Below are 24,190 nucleotides of genomic sequence, written 5' to 3'. Positions count from 1 at the left end.
CCCAAGTGTTTTTCCCATTGAGGCAGACCTGCTTTTACCGACAAGAGTCAGCGAGTTCTGCTCATGGGGCAGGCTTTCTAGCTCTGACAGCAAGCAGGTCCGGGGTGGCTTTTGATACAAGTCTTAACAAGACCCTATGGAAATATTCCTCCAAGTGCAGTGGCCAACAAACAGAGGGGTCTCAAGGCACTGCAGAGCTTCCCTGCACTGCACAGGGCAGCTCGAGGAACCCTGTCCCAGCTGGGCAGCTGTGGGACTGAGCACCGACCACTCCCAGGTCACCACAAGCCTCACAGAAGATCCTCAGCATCAAGATGCCACGGGAGAGTCCCTCAGAAAGGTCTGGTGCGTAGGAAACTACAAGATCTCAACTGGGCTCAGGAGGATATTCTTATTTTGAAATTAAGTCAGGTCCTGTTCAAAATGCATTTCTAGTATACTTCTAATTAATGCAAAGGAATTGCAGCTTGGATTACCCTGTGAACACCTTTGAAGCCGGAAGGTATTTTTCTGCATGTGCTTACTATGGATGGAATATTAGGCATATTGAGAACACTATTGGTGCCTATGTGGTGCAGGGTACAGAGACTGAACACAAGGTACAATTTAGCTCAAGCAGGATTTGGCTGACAGGGTTGCATCTCTCTACAGGCTGTAGTTTTAGCAATAAGTGCATTTCATATAAATCAGCTGACCAGGTCAGAAGACTAAAGGTGGATGAATATTTACTGCCAACCATTTGTTACCTTCTTCTTCCACTAAGAAAGCCATTTGTGTCTTGTCTGGCATATTTTTAGCTCTAATGCCACATAATTGTTTGTTTTAACAATATCCTACTGCTTACATGATTACTTCAAGTAGCAATGAATCATAGAATAGTTTGGGTTGGAAAGGATCTTCAAAGGTCATCTAGTCCAACCCCCTGCAATGAGCAGGGACATCTTCAACTAGATCAGGTTGCTCAGAGCCCTGTCCAACCTGTCCTTGAACGTCTCCAGGGATGGAGCATCTACCACCTCTCTGGGCAACCTGTGCCAGTGTTTCTCACCCTCATTATAAAAAATGTCTTCCTAATATCCAGTCTAAATCTCCACTCTTCTAGTTTAAAACCATTACCCCTTGTCCTGTTGTTAATACGCCCTTCTAAAAAGTCTGTCCCTATGTTTCTTACAGGCTTCTTTTAAGTGCTGAAAGGCTGCAATATTGTCTCCGTAGAGCCTTCTGCAGGCTGAACAACTCCAGCTCTCTCAGCCTGTCCTCACAGCAGAGTTGTTCCAGCCCTCTGATCGTCTTGGTGGCCTCCTCTGGGCCCTCTCCAACAGGTCTATGTCTTTCCTGTACTGAGGGCTCCAGAGCTGGACACAGGTGGGCTCTCACCAGAGCAGAAGAGAGGGGCAGAATCACCTCACTTGACCAGCTGGCCATGCTGCTTTTGAAGATTAAGTAATATTTTCAGATGCAGAAAGTACGCTACTGTCTACCAGGCTTAACACTGAGAATATGTCCCCATTTTCAACAAATGAGGCTGATCTTAACCCAGGGCAAATATCCACACGTAGTGGAAATGCAGAAGCATTTGCTTTAATGTAAATACCCAGCTTATACACTGAAAAAGATGGAGCAAGTTTCCAATAGTTTTTCTCTGTTTGCCATAGGAGTATCAGAATTACATTAAATACCTAATCTTTGAATACGTCCCCCTCTCTGCTGTTACAGACATCACAAATTACCCTTGTATTGAATGCGAAGATTGCTTGTAGTTTAAGTTACTTAAGGATGACAAAGATGGGCAAGGCACAGAAACACCCACGGTGACTGAACACTACTCATCTTTCTTTTACAGCATGATAATGTGTTCTGCAGTATCATCTCACAAACGCTAACAAGATGCATTCATCCACAGGTGAGTTATAACAAAAACTGATGATAAATCCTTTTGTCATAAATGCCTATCTGAAACATGGCTGAGCATTCAAAAAGCAGGGAAGAGGATTTTATTCTTCAACAACTACTGGCTCTCAAATACCTGAGAATGCCTGACTTCATACTTGATTTTGGCTGCAGAATTTCTTTAACTTGATATGGCTGTTTTCTATGAGAGGAAAAAAAAAAAAAAGAAAAAAGAAAAAAAGGCTGAATTTTAGAAAACTAACTATTCCTGAAAGACTGAAACTTGGCAAGAGACTGAATATAGACAGCTGAGCAAGGGCTATAGTCTATTGCCACATGCATGAGTATTTTGAAGTAATCTTTAAAAAAACCCACATTTAATATCCAAATCCAACTCTGTGTTCTCTCAACCTTCTGGTGTTTATTGTGCTCATCTCTACCTCAGCTGTGGCAACAGAAAGAACATGTGTAAACAGAATTGGACAGCTTGAAGGTACCAGCGTATTGTATGAAGGGTGAACTTCAAATGATATTTGTTTTAATGTAAATATTAAAAATAAATGCATAAAACCAGTATATCACAGTGTTATAGAACTGCTAAATTGCATTTTAAACATTATATTTAAGTTAAATAAAGTGCATTTGTGGACAGTACAAATGTGGACTACAAGGGAAGATACATAATAGTCTAAGGAAATGGTGGTTCCCTAAAGTGTCCTTTACAAAAAATACTTGAGATTGTCCCTTATTTCCAACCCAGAACAGCAGCTGAGGTGTCTGCATAGTTGGCTTTTTCTTTAAGTGACATTCAAATTCAAAGGCCAAAGCTGTAAAAATGTCTCCTGCACTAACAGAGACTTGTTGAACACCCCTGATGGACCTCTCACAGCTGCAGGGATGCTGGGCTGTGTGCCATGGGGGAACCGCTGGTAGGATGCTTCAGCTGGCCAGAATTGCACCGGCTGGTGAAGAAGAGGCAAAGCAGCCCCACCACTGATAATCTACCACCAGACTAACAAGTTATCTCTTATTAGAGGTAAGGCACAGTGTCACGGTAACCTGTTCAAATTGCATTCAGGACAGAGCTACTACTTCTTCACAGTGCTGCAGCTTATTGCTGTGGATGTTCTAGTGTGGGTCAATGCAAGCTCAGCGCCTCTGCATGCACTCCCTCGTACAGTGTATAAATTCAATGTAAATTATTAATTTATTTTATTTAGTCCATTGTGGATTTATGAATACTAATTCAGCGAAATGCTGTGGAGTTTGCAGTTCAGTGTGGATGTCAGATTTCACTGCGAAAGCTATGGTACAGTAGCACATCTCTGTGAGTAAACAAGGCCTGTACTTGCATGCAGACCCCTCTGACAATATCCACCATGCAAGCAAAGGATACTTTGCATCCTCCGAGTTTAACCGCGTTTCACAGAAACCAGCTTCAATCTGCAAGAGGTGCAGCTGCTTCCACATGTAAGCATGTCTGAATGCTGCCAAAATACTAGCAGCTGTAGCACCTGTAAGTTCAAAGGGAGAGTGATACAAATGTGGTTCTATCGCTTCTGAGCTGAAAGACAGAAAACTGCCTGCACTTGGCTGGTGGCCTCTCGGGCACAGAGAGATGATGGTTCATCTCTACATTGCTCTCACAGCACGTTGCAGACACGCTCTGACAGGCCTTGGGCAGTACACATGCAGCCAGAGCCACGCACAGGGAGTGTTCATAAGGCACAGTCAAATCAAAGCTCAGTTTTTGTTCTCTCACTAAAGCTGTACCCACACCATACTATACTTTAAGTGGTAAATCTTGTTGTTTATTTTCCCCTGCAGCTATGTACCAAAGAAGGGAGGGCAGTCACACATTCTTTATTGCCTTAGCTTTATAGCAGCTAGAGGAATTTCTTTTTAATTGTAAAAAAACAATGTATCATTTTATTTTTAAATGGAGTCCAAGAAAAGCAGCTTTCAACCTCCAGGTGGCAAGTTTCAGAAGCAACCATCCTCTAATGCAAATAGTTTTCTGGTTTTTCTCCTGTATTCGCCTACCATCATGCAAATCCCTTAGGAGAGAGAAAGGTGTAAACACAGCTGTGAGATGCTCCTGCTGGTGGTAAATGGCAGGAAGGAAAGTGTTAAATGCCAAACATAAACAGCACCCGATTTGTTACCTAGTCAGCAGGACAGAGAGGATCCCACAGATAAACTCAGCCTCAAAGCTTCTCCCCAGCTCAACTGGTTATTGCTCAACAGCAGCTCTTACTCATCTGAATCTAGGTGGAGCTTCCTCCCTCCATCCTTCCCTCCCTCCCTTCCTTGTCTCTCCTGATTAAAAACCTTTTCTCAAACACCTGCACACACTCTTGCAGGTACTGGCACTCGCTTTCCAGGAGATTTGCAGAAGCACCCTCGCTTCGTGTCGCTGAGTCGGTGGCAGAGACCACCACCCTCGTCCCGCCAGCCTCTCCCCGCCCTGGAAGATGGTGAAGTACGGCCTTGACTACACGCGGTGCAGATGGATCCTACCCCTGCTCCTGGGCATAGGCGTCATCTTTGGTATCATTGCGCTGTCGGGCAGGGGCTGGCTGGAGTCGCAGACCTTGCCCTACATACATCAAGCATCGTTATGGCAGAGCTGCAGGAGGCCTGAGCAGGGTGGGGAATGGAGCTGCGAGTCCCTCATGGGTTACGGTAAGCGCCTGCAAGGGTGGTGGGGAGCAGGCTCTGAAGCAGTGGGTCATGTCCTGGGCTCATCTTTCCTCAGCTCTCATAACCGTATCAGCTAATATCTGTCATTTATATATGAAATTATGGGCAATAGGGACTGTCTATGAAGTACATCAAGGCTTTTGACTAAGAAGATGAAGAAGAAAAATGCTCTCACCCCTTGCCTTTGAACCATAATTGCATAGTACAAAAAAAACCATGTGGTAATGTACCAGTGCAGAAAATATTACAGCCTCCAAGATTTTATTCCTCTCTTAGAAGAATCTACTAACCTCTTCTCATAAATCACTACTTTCCAAAACATAACAGCTGCTGCTGATCAAATGTCCAAACAGCAAGTTGTGTGGGCAAACCTGGCATTAGTGTGATAAGCCATTCCTGATTGTCAGCAAGGAGGTAAAAATGTAAGATGGTGACAAGATATTCCCAGGGAGTGTCAGGCTGCAGAATGCTGCCCTGAAACTGCTCTGGTAGGTGGGTCGTGTGAAAGAGTCTTCTTGTGATTATGAAAGAAAGCTTTAAAAGATGAAAGGATTTCTTGTTGTATTGAGTTGAGTTTTGGTTAAGTATGCCATTAAACATGTTGACCCAGGTGCAACCTTCAGCTTGAAAAGATGTAAACCACTGAGAACAGGCCAAGAGAAGGATCACTCTAGATGTCCGTGTTTCTTTCTTTATTTTTTTTTTTAATGTTTCACCTCCCCCCCCCGCCCTTTTTTTTTCATTCCTCTCTCTCTTTTTTTGTTTTCTATGTATCTGTTATTTGCCACAGTCTGAAACATGTTATTCTGAGTGGTGGACTGTTAGCCTAAGCCAGGAGGAAAGTTCAAGTGTTCTTACAATTTATGCTAATTCAAACTAAAAGGAAGAGTGTCTTCTCTAAGACTCAGAATCTCAGCTGCTCTTGCTGCAAATGGGAGTAAAAACACTTGCAGAAGCAATCTCAGGGATCTTTCATTACAGCTTTTAAAAATTGTTCCTGAAATTTTATTTACGGTCAAACTCTGCCTTCTATGCACAAAATTCATCTGTGAGGAGTGAATTGTAGCAGGCCTCTGTGAGTGTGGGGCTCCAGGACAAGACTGGTTCCATTCAGCATCGCTCCCAGTCCTGCCCTCAGAGCTCCTGCGTCAGCTCTGTGGCTGGGCATAGATCCAGCCAGTTTGCTGCCTCTGGTACATGGCGCTGGAGAGCAGGAGAGAGACCATGATCTTTAACAAAGGGCTTCTCAGTCCTGAGTTTCCACGAAAAGTGAGTCCTCCTCCTGATCTCCAGGTTAGGCACTATCTGTGTCATGAATGCCAGCTTTAGCAGGACAGAAAGTATTTAGAAGTCTCACCTTGTTTCCCTTGATAGTACAAAAGAAGTTTCACCTTGCTTCCAGGTCCTATACAGTTGTTTAGCATTTCACTTCATTATCCTGCCTCATTCTTACATGCTTAAATTCTGCAGTTTTATACAGTTTCTCACTGATAGCATCTACAGACTAACCAGGGAGGTCATCCTCTCTACGGACTATCCTGCAATGTCTAGGGTTACCATGAATCACATCCACAGTAAGTCCAGCACTTCTAACACATTGGAAATGTTCAGTTTAGTACACACATGCAGAGTACTCCCCAACATGTACACTGGAGAGCCAGCTGATGCTTCTGGAAGCATTAAAAATGCTGTTCATCTGCTGCATGACTGCATTAGGCTCTCAACGGGCATGCATCTATCTTTTGACCTCTTCAAACCTACTAAATACGTAGAAAACCTAAGAAAATCCTCCAAATCCTCTTGGACAAAATTTCAAGATGGAAAAGGAAGATATGTCTGGGACAAAAGAGTCATTCAGTCAATGGGAGAATATGTAATCCTGTATGTAAAAAATTTGTTCATAGGCCAAGCGATAGTGGGTTATGCTGCCTGCTTCCACCTCTGCAAGATTTTGCCATTGCAATGTAGATTTTTGGCCATTGCAGGAGTGGGTTACCCCTGACCCGTAAGAGGGCTGTAGGTCTGACTGTTAAGGATGTAAACTCATGTTACTGCCTTGATCCTTTCCAGCCCCTTCCTACAGACACCTCCTCTCCAGAAGCCAGATGTGTTCAGATCCAATCCTGTCTCCAAGTTTTCCCATCATTCTGTTCTTGCTGAGTTGGTGTGGTGTTGCGATTTTTCTTCTGGAGCTCCTGCCTTTCCTCATGCAGGGTGCAGGCACCTGATGCTGGATTTGGAATCCAGTCAGAAGAGCTGGCCATGACACAGCATCTTATGAACATCCAGGTCTTGCGTTGAGCCTGATTCTACCTGCCTTAGTGCTGAAACATAGGGTTTTAATAATTCTAGGATTACATTCATCCACACTGCTCCAGAAACATCACAGAAAACAAGCATTCAGCATCGCGTTCTGTGGGATGTTGAACTTCACCTTGTGCCAAGTTAAACACAGTGCTTGATAAACAAACTGTAATTACATGCCTTCCTGAGCACAGAGACAAAAGATGTAGTGTAAACAGAAAGGATGTGTTTTACATTTTTCCTGAGATGAAATCTTTCTCTCTCCCTTCTGTTCCACAATTATCATCTCCTTTCCTCTGGGCTTTGCTCTCAACATCCCCACCTAATCTGCCACAAGGTGGGTAGGTTCTGAAATTCGGTCGTCCTACAGGGATGGTTTCACTGATATAAGTAATACATAGATGTACACCAGCAGCTGCCAGGAAATATTCTCAACATGAGTTGAACTATATAGCTGTCTTAATCCACTACAGACATCTTCATCCTATCATAATTAGATATAATTGTAATGTAATTCCCCTTGAATCTCTGCCATTTGGCTAAACATATGTGTATAGACTGACAGAAGACAAAAGGCCAACATTGTTGAGGTCAGTTAGTTTGGAAGGAAAGAAGGCTGAATGTTTCATTGGTTGCACCAGTGGAGTTTGGGGTCTCTGGGTAGCTGCTTAAGCTGACAGAATTCAAAACATCACAGGGAAGACAAGATGCCTGCACATTTTTTTTTTTTTTTTTCAGAGAGCCAGGAGAATAACTCCACCAGTGCAGTTATCTTCTCTGAAAGCATCTATACACTCTAGGCCTTCTACAAAGTTTATTAACTTGGTGGAAAGTGAGAATATGAAGAGTTTATACACTCTGTTATCTTCTCCATGAGTTCAGATCTTATGTTTTAACCATATGACACTCATTTAGCCTTTTCATCAGAAGTCTTTTGCTTTTCAAGCATATTCAGCTGAAATGAATAGAGCTTTCAAGGAAAAAATATTTAGTGCATTAGGACACTTACTTGAAAAGAATTGAGTTTAGGATGAGGGACTGAGAGATGCAAACTGCAGCTCTGCAATGTTCTGGCACTTGAAACAAATAGAGGACTCAAGTTTATAACATGCTTGGACCTTAACAAAGACAGAGACAAAGACTTTTGGATACATAATGAGTACAATATGGAATGTATCTGGCTGGGACATGGCTGAGCTTGCAAAGAAAATGCAGAGGTTAAATCTCTTCATGAAGCTGGCACAGCACTTCTTTGTTTTTCTTGATTTTTGGCTCTATAACCTCTCTTGAATAAGGTGTGTCTCACAGACCTGAGATATTTTTTCAGTGTGTAATTTATTCCACTGCAGGCTTTGAAGATGTTTAAACATGTGTGGGTTTGGTTGGGGGAATATAACTGATTTTATTTTATTAGTCCCAATGTGATGCACAATTGGATGAAAACTCTTTGCTAGACTTGTCCGATCTTACTTTCTACCTGGCCCTGCAGCTCTTCTGCATGCAGATGCCACTATTAAAATAACTGCAAGCTTAAAGCTCTAAACTTAGGTTGAAGTGGTCCACTGATTTGCATGGTGCAAACAGAGTTCTTGGGGAAACAATCAGGAAAAGACATTTCCACATGACAAGTGGAATCCAGATCTTCAGTTATTTTCACATCATAGTATTCAATTATAGGCTTTTGTGGAACGTGTTCAGGTTTTAGTGGCTGTGAAGATTAGTGGAGGGATGAATGATTTTGTCCTCTGGAAAGGACACCTTTCTGAATCTTGTCTTCCAGGCAAATAATTGGTAACTATGTTCTAGCTCATTTCAGTTTTATTTTGGTATTAATGCAATACTACAAGATAGGATAGTTAGTACAGTATGATTATAATGAACAAAAATTACTTCAAATATGGGACCAGATGAGTATGTCTACAGGATAAGTGAAAGAAGGGAATGCTGCAAAAAGTAGCATGGTCTTGAGGAGAGAAATATTCTCCTTTAGTCTCATAAGACCCCCACTGATGGGTAGATTTTGTTCCCTGTTTTGCTTATATCAGGCCCTTAGGTCTGGGAAATCTTTTGCTATGATGAAGCACCATTTATTATTCTGGAGGACTAACGAAATGGAAATCACTTGCTAACAATCCCCAGCTAATGATACAACAGTGAGGTACACAGTGTGGTCAGGATCAGTCTCTGAGCGGTGAAGAACATCTCTTGGTACTACATCTCCCACTGGCCTTGCACTGCTGGCCCCAGGGCTCTCCCTCGGGAAAACTCAATTCTCCAGCAGAACAGTGACTCATACACCCGGGGCACAGGACAGATCAGACACTGAGTTCTTTGTTGCCACGCTGCATCTGTAAAACTGTTTTGCCTTCCCCCAGGTTCCCATCACATCTGACAGTCAGCACCTAATCCCTTGCATGGGGAAGCCCTTGCCTGCCTCAAGCTGAAGCAGCGCCCTGGGCAGAGTAACACAGGGATATTTCCAGGGGGATGGGCTGAGAATCAGTCCCTCTCAGCAGGGCTGGTGGCTCTTTGGCACCCCAGGGTGTCTGCAAGTAGGAAGAGAAGTGAAGCAAACAAGTAACTGCGCTTTGGAAACAGGAACCAGCTCAAGTCACAGGGGCCTTATTGCAAACTTTCCCTGGAGTCAAGGTTCTGCACCTAAAGGCTTTCAGAATTTGGTAAAATTCAAGTAGATTTCGAAAAGTGTCCTTGCAGCTCAGAAGCAAAGGCTGGGGAGGTTTCTGATCAGTCCAAGGAAGCCCATGGGAGAGCCCAGGATGGAGCCCAACTCTATGCTCTGTGCATTGCCTGGATTACAGGGCAAACCTTAACTCCTTCGACACAGGGCGAACTGAAAACAAAAGCTTGTTGCTGTTTCTGCTGCATCGTAGCATGAAACAGTTATATATGCTGTCTGCCAGTAGTTTTAGTGAATGTGTATAGAGAAGCACATAATTTCTTAAGTCATTAGTCTCCTAAAACTGCAATGTTACCTGGGACTAACCAGTGAGAAATGAGAATACAAGATCAGTTACTTAATAACATAGAATATTCAATCATTATTCAAAACAGAATGCTAGAAAACACAGGCTCCATTGAATGTATTGAAAATATCACAAGAACAGTATATTTGAGGAACTCTGATGCAAGAAAGAGAGAACGAACTTGATTTTTCCCCAGCTTGTAGGAGATGTCTGTTGTTACTAAAGAGGTGTAAGAGAAGGGAATCAAACCCAGAGCATTTAATTACTATGGCAATTTTCATTACTCATCTGCAATTATTAACATGCATTCCCTTGTAATTTTAGGGCTTGTCCTCTTATATCTTTAGTGGCAGATTCATTTAATCAGACTATTTTCTAAATAATAGTTATGCTCTTCAGCAATTAACTGTACAGAGAGCAATTGCAGATGGCATCCCACTGTTTATTATCCAACCTCCTTTTAATAATTATAGTTGTGTGGAAAAAGAGCAATTATGTGGAGGGTTCTTATCTCCCTATCAGGAGATATGATCTGCTGGTGTTGAGGACTTTGTAAAGATGCTTAACACTTTGTATCATCAGGACCTTAAGTCCTTGAGAGGACACCACCCACACAGACAGAGGGAAGGCATCTCTACTGAAAACATATGGAAACCTGTGGCTAAACTCTCATTTCTCTTCACCTCATCTCTTCCTCTAGCTTATTGAGGTAATCTGATACAGTAGCACTATAATAATCTTTCCATTGGAAAGTGGTGGATTCCCCAGCACTGAACAATTTTAAGATTCAGCCGGACAGGGTGCTGGGCCATCTTGTCTAGGCCATGCTTTTGCCAAGAAAGGATGGGCCAGATGATCCTTGAGGTCCCTTACAACCTGGTATTCTATGATTCTTAGTGTGAATGGTGATAAGGACTACAAGATGGATTTTGAATTCCACTCTAGGGTTAAACAGTCAGGTTACTTAAGCAGGAAAGCAGCTGTGCAGGAAAATAAACAAAACTCTCAACTACTGTAATTTTACATTTCCATGTAACTTCTCTCTGACAGCTTGTATTGTTCTAAGCCAACGTGAACACATTGAGTCAGTGACTATTGTTATGCCATGCTGCTTCTCTGTCAAACACTATCTCTCATGGATCAAAAATGCCCAGGATTTCAAGTTGGTTGTGGCGTAATAACAGTAGCCTGTGTCCCAGAGGTTTCTGCCTTCCTTCTGCTGGTACTAAATAATACTTCAGATCACACACAGTCCTGCTGAAGTACTAATCTGCAAGTGAATACATCTAAGGTCACCTGTTACGTTGAATATGCACACAGTGCCCAAATCAGGTCCCAAATGTAGGAAGCCTCTGTGCAGTTCATTAACAACCTCATCAACAATAAGCAGCAAGTGACGCTGTTTATTTTGAGATGCATTGTAGAGCTTATGATGTATTTTATGAACACAAAGTACCATTTCTGCTTATATGCTGGGTGGTTATTTGTTTTGCAAATAGTAAAATTTTGCTTCTAATAGAAGATTAAATCCAGATTCACAGCTCTTCTCTATCAGAAAGAAGCTCCCTAGTGCAAAAGGCAACTTTCAGCAAGGTTTCAGAACAAAGTTTGTTCACAGCATGAAAACTGTGGATCAAGAGTGAGAACAATACTTGGTGCACATGGAAATAAGATGTAAATTCAGTGCTCTTCAGCCTCAAATGTCCCTGGGAAAATGAAACTTTAAAAGAGATTTGTGGAAAGGTCTCACTGTGCTGTTTCAATGAAAATTCCTAGTTCAATAGCCTGTGTTATCACGGACATTGTTTCTGTTTAATTTGCATTTAATATTTTAGCCCAGCTTTAACTCAGGTGTAGTCTTGCTACTCTGATTAACTGAGCTTATGCATATGTACTGATTAGTCAATACCTTACCTGTTTTATTTACATGACCCACCCAACCTCCATATACACATCCAAGTGTAGGTAATCCTGCTTTAATTTAAAACATATAGAAAAAAATAGGAGGAAATATGTTACAGTATTCAAGTGTAGAAGACTGAGCTTTAATCCCAAGATGTTCCCAGTGTATGCAACTGCTTCTGAAGATAATGTGAGATAGGGGTACTCCCTGACTCTCATGAGCAAACATTTAATTTTGAGGCACTGCGTGCAGATCATTTTAATAGCTAACTTACTCCCTTGGTGCTCCCTTTGATGATGGCTCTACACCCTTTGCCACTTCTGCCTCCATAGCACTAAGTAAGCATCAGGGAGCAGCCCTCATTAATACAAGATTTGCAGAAGCCAGCTCCTAGTCAAGGTTGTACATGCCTGGGCTTATGATGAGATGAATTTGAACCGCTCCCTCAAGATGTAACTGCTCCTCCCCTCAAATTCAAGTCGGAGTAGCCTCTGAGTTGAATTGCTTACCTCAGTAAGAGACAAGGTTTGCAGAAGTAGGTAAAGCCTTGGATGCAGGCTTTGCCTGTATGTTTGTGAGTGAAGTCAGTGTCAGGGAATTAATAAGTTTTTGCTCCAAAGGAGTTAAAGTCCACCAAGCCAAACTAAACTGTCGCCTTAGCAGTACGCTATGGTCAAGAATATATGCTGGTCAACACCAGACTGCTTTCTGCTAATATATACTGTATTTTACTGATAGATGCCCTATGCATAAGGCTCTTTCCCTTACTGTTGCCATCTAAAATCATTGTTATGGCATAATTGGAAGTCCTAATTATTTCTTATTTATGTGGGACCCTCTACTAATCACCAATAAACTTTTGCAATGACATTATCTTACTGTGAACCTAACTAGGTCATTCTGTGTTTCCATATCTGTCTCTTAAGTAGTGTCAAGCTAAAAGCCGGTTCCTGCTCACAGAAAAATGGCTTGCATGTCATGAGATAATGCTCTGTTATTAAATAAGAAATCCGTATTAACTGCCAATGAATTCTAAAGAAGAAGTAATGCCAGGGGGGAAAGAACAGAGTTACCAAAAAGGATGCCAAACAGAAGGACCAATTATTTTGCATTCCACTCCAAATTATATAAACTCACACAAAAATCCCCCAAAAAAAATCCAGTATTGACTTCCCAAGGGAAAGATGTTCAGAAAATGCCGTTGTTTTAAGAAGAATCCAGATGCAATGTACAGCGTGTTTCAAAAAGATTAATCCAATTTCAAAGCAGTATGAATTCAAGTTGGATCCACCTTTTGAAACACCCTGTAGGAACTCAGAGAACAATACACACCCGATCATGCCTTTGATTTTTTTCCTCATTTTGTTTTGTTCATAAATGATCCATGACTAATATGTGATTTTCTTTATTTGTATAGCCTTCCTTTGAAATTATTTTCAGTCAACAGCCTCCAGTCTGCACATATAGATTATTCAGAAGAAGACACTTCCAGATTTATCTTGTCTGTGTACAAACAATGCACACTGGCATTTCAGTGTCAGCTCATGTGATCAACAGTTACAGAGATTTCTGTGTTCACTTATTTTCAAAAAAGCACAGAAATTTCTTGTAGTTGTCATGTTACAGGGTTACTATTTCCAGAAGATGGAATTTTGCACTGTCCAATATTGCACAGGTAACACAGGGAATTCAGAGTCCTGGATTACAGTGGCTTGCAAATACACCAGCAGCTCGTAACCCTTCAGCTGATACACCGAGGTGCGGATTGAGTTTGATGGGCCATCCTAAGATTCATGCTAGGGAGAACACTTGTTCTTCTGTAGACATGCTCACTTTCACATGGAAACTTTCTTGAGGAGAACAAAGCAAAAGGAAATGGATAGAACTTGGCCAGAGCATTTCCTTTTCAAAGCAAAGCATGGGCTCTGGAGCATTCACCACACCCTGATGAAGAACATCAGGTTGAGAAACCAAAATGAGTTCAGCTTTGTTTCCAAAATAATGCCCTTTCCCTTTAATCAGAGAGACGTAAAACAGGTTGAGCTCTGCAAACTCAGCCCAGAAACATTCTCATTACGTACAACACAGGGATGAATCACCACCATGGCAGATTTTAATTCTTGTAAGAATTGCTTTGCAAGACTGGAGCTAGAACTGCAGGGTTTATGTTTCTTTCTTTTGGTGGTATGAAAGATAACAGAGCAAAATATTAGTCTGCTGTGTTTTCTTCCACCTCCTCCCTGTTTCTTTTGAATTAAAACTAACCTTCCTAAAATCGCTGCACAATTCACTGCAGTTGCTGTTGTGTTAAAATGATCTGTCAGCAAGAACCTGTAGGTAATTGTTGGTGTCTGTGAGCTGGCAATAAACTCGTGTTTTTCTTTCCAGTGTATTTAGCTTCAATACAGGAGGAAAATTTGGAGAAGCGTATTCTAATTGATTAGACCAGGAGAAGTACTTCTGAACTCTCTGGGGTTGCTTTCAGAAAATGCTACTCAAAGAGCAAGACTCAAGAGATCATGTGGCTTGAGGGTACCAGATCAATAAAGACACGAGAATGTCATTATGAGTGTTCTCCCATGTTTTGAACCACATACACCAGAAATAGAAATTTATATTTATCAGACTTCACATGATATTTTCAAGGCATGACAGCTCTTTTCTGAAGGCACTGTTTGGAGCACAAAACACATCAGGCTAAGGGAAGACTAGATCTTGGCTCAATTTACTGCTGAGCAAGGAAGTTTATTTCCTTATGTGTGAAGCACAAACAGTGTTTACACTTTTGCAAACTGGAAAATGCATGAGGGAGTAAAATCAGGAAGGCAGGAAACCAAAGACATTCTTGGTTCCGGATCTCTAATGAAGTCGGTCAGTTTCCCTCTGGCTGCAGTTAGCAAGAAGATATTCAGAATGTGTTTCAATGGTGCAATACAAGAGGTAGTCATGCTACCTCTAAACTGTGTTAGCTTTAATAGCAGAGTAATAAAGTAGCATTGTTACTGTATAGTGTCTCTGCTAATTATCTTGCTCATAAACTACAGTGAGCTCTGTGCTGGTGTGGGTGGGCTCTTTCTGGTCTCTAATTAGCTCAGGGGTCTCCTCACACAGCAGGGAATTTTAGAAGGCAGGCATTTATTTTCATTTTCCAGTAGTCACATATTACTGCATTCACTATGGGTAGTCTGGACTCTTACGAATTGCAGTACAAAACACTGTAACTAGAAGTACTATCCTTGTTCTGCTTGAGATAGGCATGAAAATGTGGGTTACTTTTGACAGTTTGGGGTAGCAAGGTCTTGGTTTAAGATAAAATTGTTCAGAAAATTGTCAGCTAAAAGGAGTTCTCAGCAGCGAATGGTGTGCATCTTCCTACAAACCCTCCCGTGGTATTCATTGGTGTTCTCTCAGCTGACACAGGAGCTGAAAAAGGAATAAATAGGACTGACACACAACTGTTTTAGGATCCTTCTGGTATGCAAGGACATTCTCACATAAACACACGTTGTGGTGGTTGTTTTTTGTTGTTGTTGTTGGCGGTGGTGGTTGGTTGGTTGGTTGGTTTTGTTTTGTTTTGTGTGTGTGTGGTGGGGTTTTTTGTTGGTTTTTGTTCATTTGTTTGTTTTCTTTATTTCCTAATAAGCACATTTTAACTCTTAAACAGCCAAAAAATCACTGCTGTTTTGGTGGGCTGAGAAAACAGGTCTCACAAATTGCTGAATGTTTTCACAGACCCAGCCTGGTGTCCTGTAACCTGCTGCTCCCTCTGTTTCTGTTTCTGATTTTTTGACAGGTGACCTAGATATTTTCATCTTTCAGCTGCCTTCTCTCTAGAGTCAAGTGTACTTTGAGTTAATGTTGCCCCTGTAACCATTCTTCAGTGTGGATTCACATTTTTAGGAAAAAGCTTTGCAGTTTAGAACAATTTATTTATGCTTTTGGTTTATGTTAAAGCAAAACCAAACCAAAATGAACAGACAAGCAAACACAAAATGAAACCCAATGAAACAAAACAACAACAGCAAAACCCCAAAGCAAACACTCCACCTACCCTCCCCTTATCCTGGCAGATAAGGAGAGATTTGGGACCAGATCAGCCACTCGCTTGTTGGTGTTTTCTGACCAGTTTAATTCTTTTAATTCTGGAATTTTTAAGGAATTTTAAGTATTAATTATATTGGTAAATACACTAAGCTACTCTAGTGCTTCTGGCTGGCAGAAGGAAAAATAAGTATGTCAGATACAGAAACAGTTGCAATCATTCCTACACGTAGCTTTTGCTGCCTTTTACCCTAGACAAGTAAGGTGCTTGCACACTGTGGTCTTAGACTACTGATAACTGTTACTTTTTATAAAGGACAGATGGAGTCAGGGTACCTTTCCTCAAAAAAATCCACAGTGACTCTTCCATGCAGTCCTATTGCCTTGTCTAGAGCTACATATTGATTTTCTTACGATCTTGAGTTAACATTTTCTCTCTTTTTCTGGAAGTGAGAGTCACAGAATTGGCTGTTAGGTGATTAAGCAATGCCTCCTAAAGTTGTGAGCACGCTGCAACAAGCATGTCTCTTCTTGCCGTATAGCCTGTGCCCAGCAGGCTGGGTGCGCACCCAATCTGCTTTCATACTGTCATAGCATTTGTAACACTACTTCAGGAAAAACACCTGGACCAGCCTGACAGAGGAAGGAGATGGTGGCGTGGGCAAGCTACCACCACACGTGTCTGTGGCAACCAAGTGCTGCCCCCTGAACCTCAGCCCAGGTGATGCTCCCACCACAGGGGACAGTGCTCTGCCATCAGCTCCTCTTGGGAAGCAAGACCAAGCTTTGGCAGACCCTCTGCTACCCGCAGCAGTGGTGGTGGCAGGGGGTGAGCTGAAACCCCCAGGTCTTCTGGTGCCTCAGTGCTCCCTGGGTGGGCAGCGGTGCTCTGAGTCTGCTCTGGAAAAGGACACTCCAGGAATTTTTCACCTAATCACAACCAGTTATGCACCTAACAAAAAACATCATCTCTAGATGTCCTTGTGTTTTCACTGTGCTCCCAGAAGTTAGAAAACTCATATCCAAGAGCAGTGAGGTGACTACTGCTGAGTGACTTCTCTTATTGACAGGTGCTCCTTTTTTTGCTGTCTTAGAGAGATGGCAGGGAGGCTGGGAGCAGGAGCATCCTCAACACAGTAAATTGAGCTGTAGCAGTATGAGAAATTCCTCTTCCTGGCTTGTTCCCTTGATACTTTGCCTGATGTGCTGCCCTCCCACCTGTGCCTCCACATTGCATGATCTACCTCCAAGACTCCTGTAAACACCCCAGGAGAAGAATTTGGGATAAAATTCTGAGCTAGAAGCTGAGATAAAGGCACAGCTTTGCTCTCCCTTTGAGTCTTCTCAGGCAGCTGTCTTTTTACAGGAAAAATAATAGAGTTGAAAAGCCCTGTAAGCAGATAAAAACTTTTTGACATAAAGAAGAAAAATGACATGGCACAAAACTGAAAATGTAATGCTAGAATTAAACAAAGATTGTAAAGTAGGGTGGGAGGGGGGATGGTGAAAATCAAACAAAAAGGGAAATTGTTTTTGATGGGCTGATGGGAAAAAAAAAGGAGAGCTGGAAAATCCTGATCCATTTTTCTAGTTTAATAGCAGAGGTGTTGTGAGGCCTGGGGGAAGAGAGGTTGAGCACCAAGGTGTCACTCACCAGGGACAGGACAGTGGCTTTCGTGACTACCCAACACTGGCCAGGGGAACATAGGATACTTTGCACTTTATTATTTGTGTGCTCGAAGCAAGCAAATTGTCAGGTTCCTGGATATCAAAAATCTTAATTTAGTTCCATTGGGAACTTTTAATGAACAGTGTGCACTACATTTGAGTTGTAATTACTGTCAGGGTTGTTTGGGCTATGATAATTTTTTGACACTGCTGTTGTATGTATTTGGCTAGAAGCCAAGACGTTACAAACATAGTGTAAGAGTGGAGGTGAAGTCTGTAAATGCCCAGCAGACTTTAACCATCTACTCCATCTACATACACAATTTAAAAATTGTCAAAGTGGGCTTTTCACATTCAGAAGGGGAGACACTTTGATCTCTTTTAGCAGTGGTTGTCCCTCAAGACTTGAATTATTGAATGAATAAATAATACTTTATTTTTTTCAGTTGTTATGCCAACACAATATGCTTAGATCCGGCATGTTATAACATAAAGTTGCATACTTTGAAAATGAAAGCATTAATACTCTGAACAAGCTTTTCAAAATGAATTGGTTCTCACTCTGGATCAAAAGCAGAGGTAAAATTTCCCTACAAAATGGATTCCAAATCTTTAGATAAATTTAGGACACAGAGCTAAACAAAGGCCGAAAAGGCAGAAGCCACTGAATTTTGACATTTATGGACTATTGCCATACCTTTAAATTTGCATGCCAGAGTGGCAGTACTTGTATTAGCACTTTTTATTAAATAAATACTTTAATTAGTTCCAGGAACAGTCTAATTCTCCTTGTCCATGCAAAAGATTGCTGTTTTTATGACATCTGCTGAGGCAAGGGCATTTGTTATCAACAGAGTGTCCATTCTTTAGATTTCATTTTTACAGTATTTTTTGTCTCAACATGCAGTTGTTAAAACTAAAGAAGCAGCTTGCACACAAGCCCCATTGCATTTTCTAAAAGAGGTCTAAGATGGCATTTTTTTTGCATTCAGCACTTTGTGAATGATTTCTTGTGGAATTAAAATGTTCACCTCTGAGAGGGGAGAAAGCTCCCGTGCTTTTCTTCTTGGGAGCTGACCTTCTCTTCACATTTGTTTATAATTAGCCTTTCATTATAAACCAGAGAAAAATACTGTAAAGGATATTTTTATTATTTTCTAATGTATTTTCCTTTTGATTTCAGCTTGGGGAAGAGCTGCTGCTGCCACATACCTGGTCGGTTTTATACTTCTAGTCATCTGTTTTGCTCTGGCCATCATAGCATTTGCCATTGACACACTTCGGTTCAACTTCATACGAGGGATTGGAGGCTTGCTTTTTGTCGCTGGTAAGGCAGTACATGAAGTCAAGTTTAGCTTATGCAGGTATATGCATACTAGAACTGGTATTTCCCTCAGCTGATTCTGTACCCAGGTCTTTGCCTGTGCGCATCTGAACTCTCAATGAAAAATAACGCAAAGTCTCTCATAGCAGCAGATGAGTTTTCAAATCCTCCTAAATGTGGGTGGGTTTAGCAACAGGTATTATGAAGGCAGGTAACATGGCATGTGTTAGCTTAACCCGTTTTTGTTTTCTCCTGTTTCTTCAGCTATGTTCTCCATCATGGGCCTGGTCATTTATCCAGTAAAGTTCTCGACTGAAATTGAAATGACAGGAATCAATATGTTCAGCTGGGCCTACGGCTTTGGCTGGACCACAGCCATCATGGAAATATGTTTGGGATTCTTCTTCTGCTGCCTTCCTAACTACGAAGATCAGATCTTGGGTAATGTGAAGCCCACATATTTTTACTCTGCCCCGTAAGCATGAGGAAAAATGTATACTTATTCCAGAGATATCTGACAGACCAGCTACATTTTCCAGAATATCATCATTGGATGTCAGTAGAAAAGTCTGGAAACTTTTCAAATGTGTGTAGAAAAACAGCACTGGCATTCTGCAATAAAGTTATCTACTCTAATTTGGACCTTCATATCTGATGTGGGTTGGTTAGGTAAAGTCTAAACATTAAAAAAACTTGTGTTTCCTCATTCATTCCCATGAGTGGGGTGTATGTGGGTTCCATTGTATCTGAAATGCATTAATATTTTTTTATTAAATTCAGAAAAGCTTTTTAAACTGCCATTAAACAAAGCAACATATATCAACTTCCTGAAGGAAAGCAGCTCATAAAAAACTCATTTTGTACGTATCGTTTTTAACCTGAAGATTTTGCACATTTTTCAAGAAGCCAAATACCTTTATCCACTGACTGCCAAAGTAGTAAATTAGTTAGCCAACTCTTCATAGCTTTGCTTCCATTTTTCATTCATTCATTCATTCATTCATTCATTCATTCATTCATTCATTCATTCACTTAAGCCATAGGGACAGGGCAAGTAAAGGACAGGAGAAAGCCCTCTACTAAAGCCAGCATCTTGACTTTTACCCACCCATGTGGAATGTCAGTATTTATTTCTGAATATTTGTAAGAGTAAGCAATGACCATCAGTAAACCCTTAAAATTCCTGGCATGCCATTGCTGGGCCAGCACAGAGCAGGCAGAGGCAGAGGGGATTTCAAGCCACCTCTGCAACCCATAGATCTGGTTTGAAGAGGCGCCTGGTATGGCTTTCTTCACGACCCTCTTCCTCCCTTATCTGCTGTATCAAAACCTATGGCTTTAAAAAGCTCTATTACACTGGTCCAGCTCTTTTATCCAGTGTAAAAGGGTCAGGAAGGATTTAAGCAAAGGTGTGATCCCCCTACATATTGGGAATGGACCTGGAACAGTGTAAATGTAGGTATCAAACATTTGTTAAAAGGCCCCTTTCTCATTGGTTTGCTGTCCATAAGTATTTTAAAAGTGGAAAGTGTATACTGTTGTACCTAAGTGTAAGATGCGTAAATGGCCCTTACCATCTCATACTTAGGCTCCCATAGAGAAAATCACATCATAAAATACCCTCCAGTATCTTATACTCCACAGTGTCGTGACCGAGGATATACTGCAAACAATGACACATACTCATATGCTGTTTTCTGCCTTGTTAATCCTAGATGTATAAAGTTCCATTTTTTATCTTAAGTGAAAAAAAATGGATACTTCTGCTATGTGGAAAAAGAGTCTTATCTAAATCCTTAGCTACAGAGGATTCTTAGCTTGTAACACATTTGCAATTTTCTAACTTCCTGTAGTTTATGGAAAGCGCCCTGCCTAATGTTCTTTACTGCAAAGAATGAGAGGTAGAAAAAATCTTTAGTAAATTTTTGGGGTAGCTAAAATTAATAAAGACAGAGGACTCAACCTTTCTTTTTTTTTAAAAAAAAAAAAAAAAAAAAGAAAATGCAATTAACTCCATTCACTTTTATGTATGGAGTGGCTTTTAACTTTGATCAATAAACATGACAGGTGAATCATATCAATGGGGAGAGTATATGTGACAAGAATAGTTAGACAGGAACTTGCAAATACATTAAGATGTTTCCTAGTTAGACAGAAATTAAAAAGAAATAGAGTTGAGAAAGCAGTTTGCATAAAATGACTTGCAATTTCTTAAGTAATATTATCTGTTCAGGAAAAAGAATTATCATAAATATTTTCATTGTGCTTATTACAGCTAATAAATTATGGTGTCTGTGTTGTTTCAAAAGTGAGTCTTAGCTTTTGTTCTCTACTAAGAGGAGGGCAGTGTGGAAGCCTCCAAAGCCTCCTCATGCACTGCCTTGGAGCACTTGGCTATGCTGGCTGGATTTTGAGAGGAGAGAGTAACTTACAAATCTGACATCACAACAGCTTGTATTTTTCTTCAGTCCTGTTCTGGCTGTCTCCCGAGGCTTTTGTCACAAGTGGATGAGAATACTGGACTGTGTCTATTTGCCTGTGGGCTATGTGAAATCAAGTAACTATATGCACAATTCTGTGCTATAGCGTGCTACAGCTCATTTTGGCACAGGGGGCAAGGCACTCCTGGTCACCAAACAGGGAGCCAGCATGGTCCCACTTGGTGTTTTTATACCAATGGATGTGACAATCCCCTGAGGAAGCAAAAGGGAACTTGAGCAACCACTGATTGTATTTACATATGCTTTAACATTAGCTGGACAATGACCCAACATCTGGAGGTGGGGAAAGGTGCACAAAACAAGGTTTAGGACTATGACTCCAACCTTGATGAGACAGCTGAACATAATTAAAAGGCAAAGAAAATTTCCAGTGACAAATCATTCTCCTTCCTCCCTCCTCTCCCTTGCTGCTCTCAGCAGCTTCACCTCCTTGTCCTCTTTCCTCTTCCTTCTCCTCCCCACTAAAGGTGGCAGAGCACTGTCAGGGCTGGTGGCCATGGCTCTGTAGGACGCAGCCCCAGTCCCCATTCCCCGCTGCCACTTTCCCTTTCTGGGAGAGAGGAGGAGTGAAGCACCTTGGCTGACCCCAGCACAGACGCAGAGACCCCAGCCTGGCTCCCTGGCCCAGGCTCCACAGGGAAGGGCCCTAAAAATAAAAGGAGGGGGATGGGTGGGTATTCAACAAGCAGAATCATCAGACAGGCTAGAGCTCCAGTGTCTGCCTTTAGGGTAGTTTGCCTCTAGTCACACCAAACCAGTTCACCACAGATCCCTAGAGAAACACATCCTAAACCCTGCAGCAAAAGGAAACAGTGAGAAAAAGTGTAAAAATGTTGTACAGATGCCAGTGCTGTCTCCTGTGATTGCTGTGACAGGGGAGCATGGCAAAAGCAGCATGCAAAATGCAATTGATTCTGACAGAAAAAGAAGCTGAATCCAGAAGCCAAGGATGTGCTTCAACTACATTATTAACTAACTAGGTTATCAACTGAATTGTTATATTAGTCTACAGCTAGGTCAAGGAGATTATTAACTAACCAAATTGTTAGATTAATTTGAGCTACATCAGCATCAGAAAGTTTGGATTTTTAAGCAAAGGGGAAATTAGAGTGAGAGAAGGCATCCCTTTAGTTCTGCACCTCTCTTTGGCAGAGTTCTTGCTCCAGGTCTTGCCTATAAGAGAAAAGTGCACTTTTAACCAGTAAAAGCAGCACAATAAACGACTTAAAGTTTCACTGTGCCTAATGGCAATGCTAAACCTAATTCAACTATACTACTGAAAAGGAAAGGAAAAATTATGCTGAAAACAAGTGGAACGTCAAGCAAACCTACAGATAAAAAACTGAGGCAGAAGAAATAATGAAAACTTTTTACTGGTAAGTTAGTATATTAAATTTAATTTCTGGTGTTTCTGACAGAGCTTGTATAACATGTGGGCATCTTGGTCTTTTCAATTTTCTCTGCAGTTATGTCCATATTTCACTACACGTGTTTCAGACACCTGACATTTGGTCCTAAAATACAGCCTGCTTAATCAATAATTCAAATGCAATCTAGTTTGCAACTGTATTAAAGTTGTGCATATTTTGTTGTATGAACTAATGCTGTTAGTGAAGTTTTGACCCTATTGACATCACTTGCAAAACATTTATTGATTTTCTTGAGGCTGACATTTCATCCATGAAGCACAACCCCTTTTTTTTACATGTGCTCAGGATCAATAGTATCTCTATGCAATGCTCCATTGATTTCACCAGCTCTGTTTACTTCTGGAGTAAGACACTGGTCTGCACGAGCAAGGGACAAGAGTTTCAGCAGACAGAATCATTCCCAGAATAAAAGACAATTCAATGTGTGTAAGATTAGCAGAATATGCGTCATAATTAAATCACATTTTGTTAGGTAGACAACATGGTTGCAGTAAAAAGATTCATCTTTCCTTTTGACACATCTTAATTGTGCAACAGTTATTACTTTTTATCATTCAATTTCTTGGAACACTCACTTGTACATTTCTATATTCAGTGAACTTCTGTGTGCTCTGAAGGTGATTATATTTAAGACAATAAAGAAACTACCAAGTTTGTGATAAGGGAGAACAGAATTGGCCCATTTGTACACTCTTGGAAATTGGGAATCAAAACGTCTTGCTAGGATAGTGAACTAAACAATGAAAGAGTTACTTCTGAGTCATATCAGAAGTTCAAAACTGAGAATTGAAACACTGTTATGCAGTTAATAATGGGGGAAGGGAGACAGTCATATGTATCTTCCTTTATCGTTTTCCTCACTGTCAAAATATTGCTTTTCCTAGAAATTTTGGTTTCAAGAAATCTATTACTCTGCTGCAGCTGCATGATAATGTATAGGGCTACATTTAATCCATAAAGTGCTAAGTGCCAAAATCTAGAAAAGCACCTGGATAAATTTAGGATTGAAGATGGTTCTGGTGGGATCATCAGAGCTCTTTACATAGATGGTTCCTTAAGTGACTTAATACATTAGGGCTCATGTCTGTCTACACACACAGCTTAGTTCCACAGTTTTCCTGCATATGAAGTGATGTAGTAATTATTTTTAAATGTTGCTTTTCATTTTTTTATGATCAGAGTGAAATGTGGATGCATCATACAATTTTTCAATGTGACTGCTGGGTGTGAGGAGAATTCACAGGTACAACTTTCAAAATAGTTTTATTATTTATGACAAATGTGGTGAGAGTAGATCAAACTGCTCTCTCTTGGGTGGTTTTATGATACACCCTCTTACTTGTGCCACTGTTTGTCTAAGCCATCTGTTCTTTTGTAAAAACAGTTTTGTGAAAACCTACTCTAATGACTGTATCATACTGAAAAGAAATTATATTAGGTAT

At 41.1% G+C, this 24,190-nt stretch overlaps 1 protein-coding gene and 1 long non-coding RNA gene across 3 annotated transcripts; one reads left to right on the top strand and one right to left on the bottom strand.

Annotated features, from left to right (window-relative positions):
- Positions 1-3,806: 3,806 nt before the first annotated feature.
- LOC135579062 (uncharacterized) lies at positions 3,807-4,135 on the bottom strand. Its single transcript, XR_010471396.1, has 2 exons — positions 4,056-4,135; positions 3,807-3,947 (listed from the first exon to the last, which is right to left on the bottom strand). It is a non-coding gene; the product is annotated as an uncharacterized LOC135579062 (long non-coding RNA).
- LOC102097536 (p53 apoptosis effector related to PMP-22) lies at positions 4,118-21,125 on the top strand. 2 transcript variants are annotated; one of them, XM_021297108.2, is made up of 4 exons: positions 4,118-4,161; positions 4,254-4,575; positions 18,677-18,820; positions 19,082-21,125. In XM_021297108.2, the coding sequence occupies exons 2-4, from the start codon at positions 4,365-4,367 to the stop codon at positions 19,294-19,296; spliced, it is 570 nt and encodes a 189-aa protein (XP_021152783.1). In that variant the 5' UTR covers positions 4,118-4,161; positions 4,254-4,364; the 3' UTR covers positions 19,297-21,125. The 2 variants fall into 2 exon arrangements, with proteins under 2 accessions (XP_021152783.1, XP_005509473.1); XM_005509416.4 differs by lacking the exon at positions 4,118-4,161 and having other exon boundaries at positions 4,200-4,575.
- Positions 21,126-24,190: the final 3,065 nt, after the last annotated feature.

This window comes from Columba livia, chromosome 3 (assembly GCF_036013475.1).
Source record: "Columba livia isolate bColLiv1 breed racing homer chromosome 3, bColLiv1.pat.W.v2, whole genome shotgun sequence".
In the NCBI taxonomy this organism is placed as follows: domain Eukaryota; kingdom Metazoa; phylum Chordata; class Aves; order Columbiformes; family Columbidae; genus Columba; species Columba livia.
Note: the sequence above shows the minus strand (reverse complement) of the source record. Positions and strands in the feature narration are given on the sequence as shown.

What these genes read in the sequence shown, in the direction of transcription:
- LOC102097536 (XM_021297108.2), top strand. Translation starts at nt 4,365, where the DNA reads ATGGTGAAGTACGGCCTTGACTACACGCGGTGCAGATGGATCCTACCC. An exon ending in CGAGTCCCTCATGGGTTACG is followed by an intron (nt 4,576 to 18,676) that starts GTAAGCGCCTGC and finishes TTTTGATTTCAG; the next exon opens with CTTGGGGAAGAGCTGCTGCT. An exon ending in AGGCTTGCTTTTTGTCGCTG is followed by an intron (nt 18,821 to 19,081) that starts GTAAGGCAGTAC and finishes CTGTTTCTTCAG; the next exon opens with CTATGTTCTCCATCATGGGC.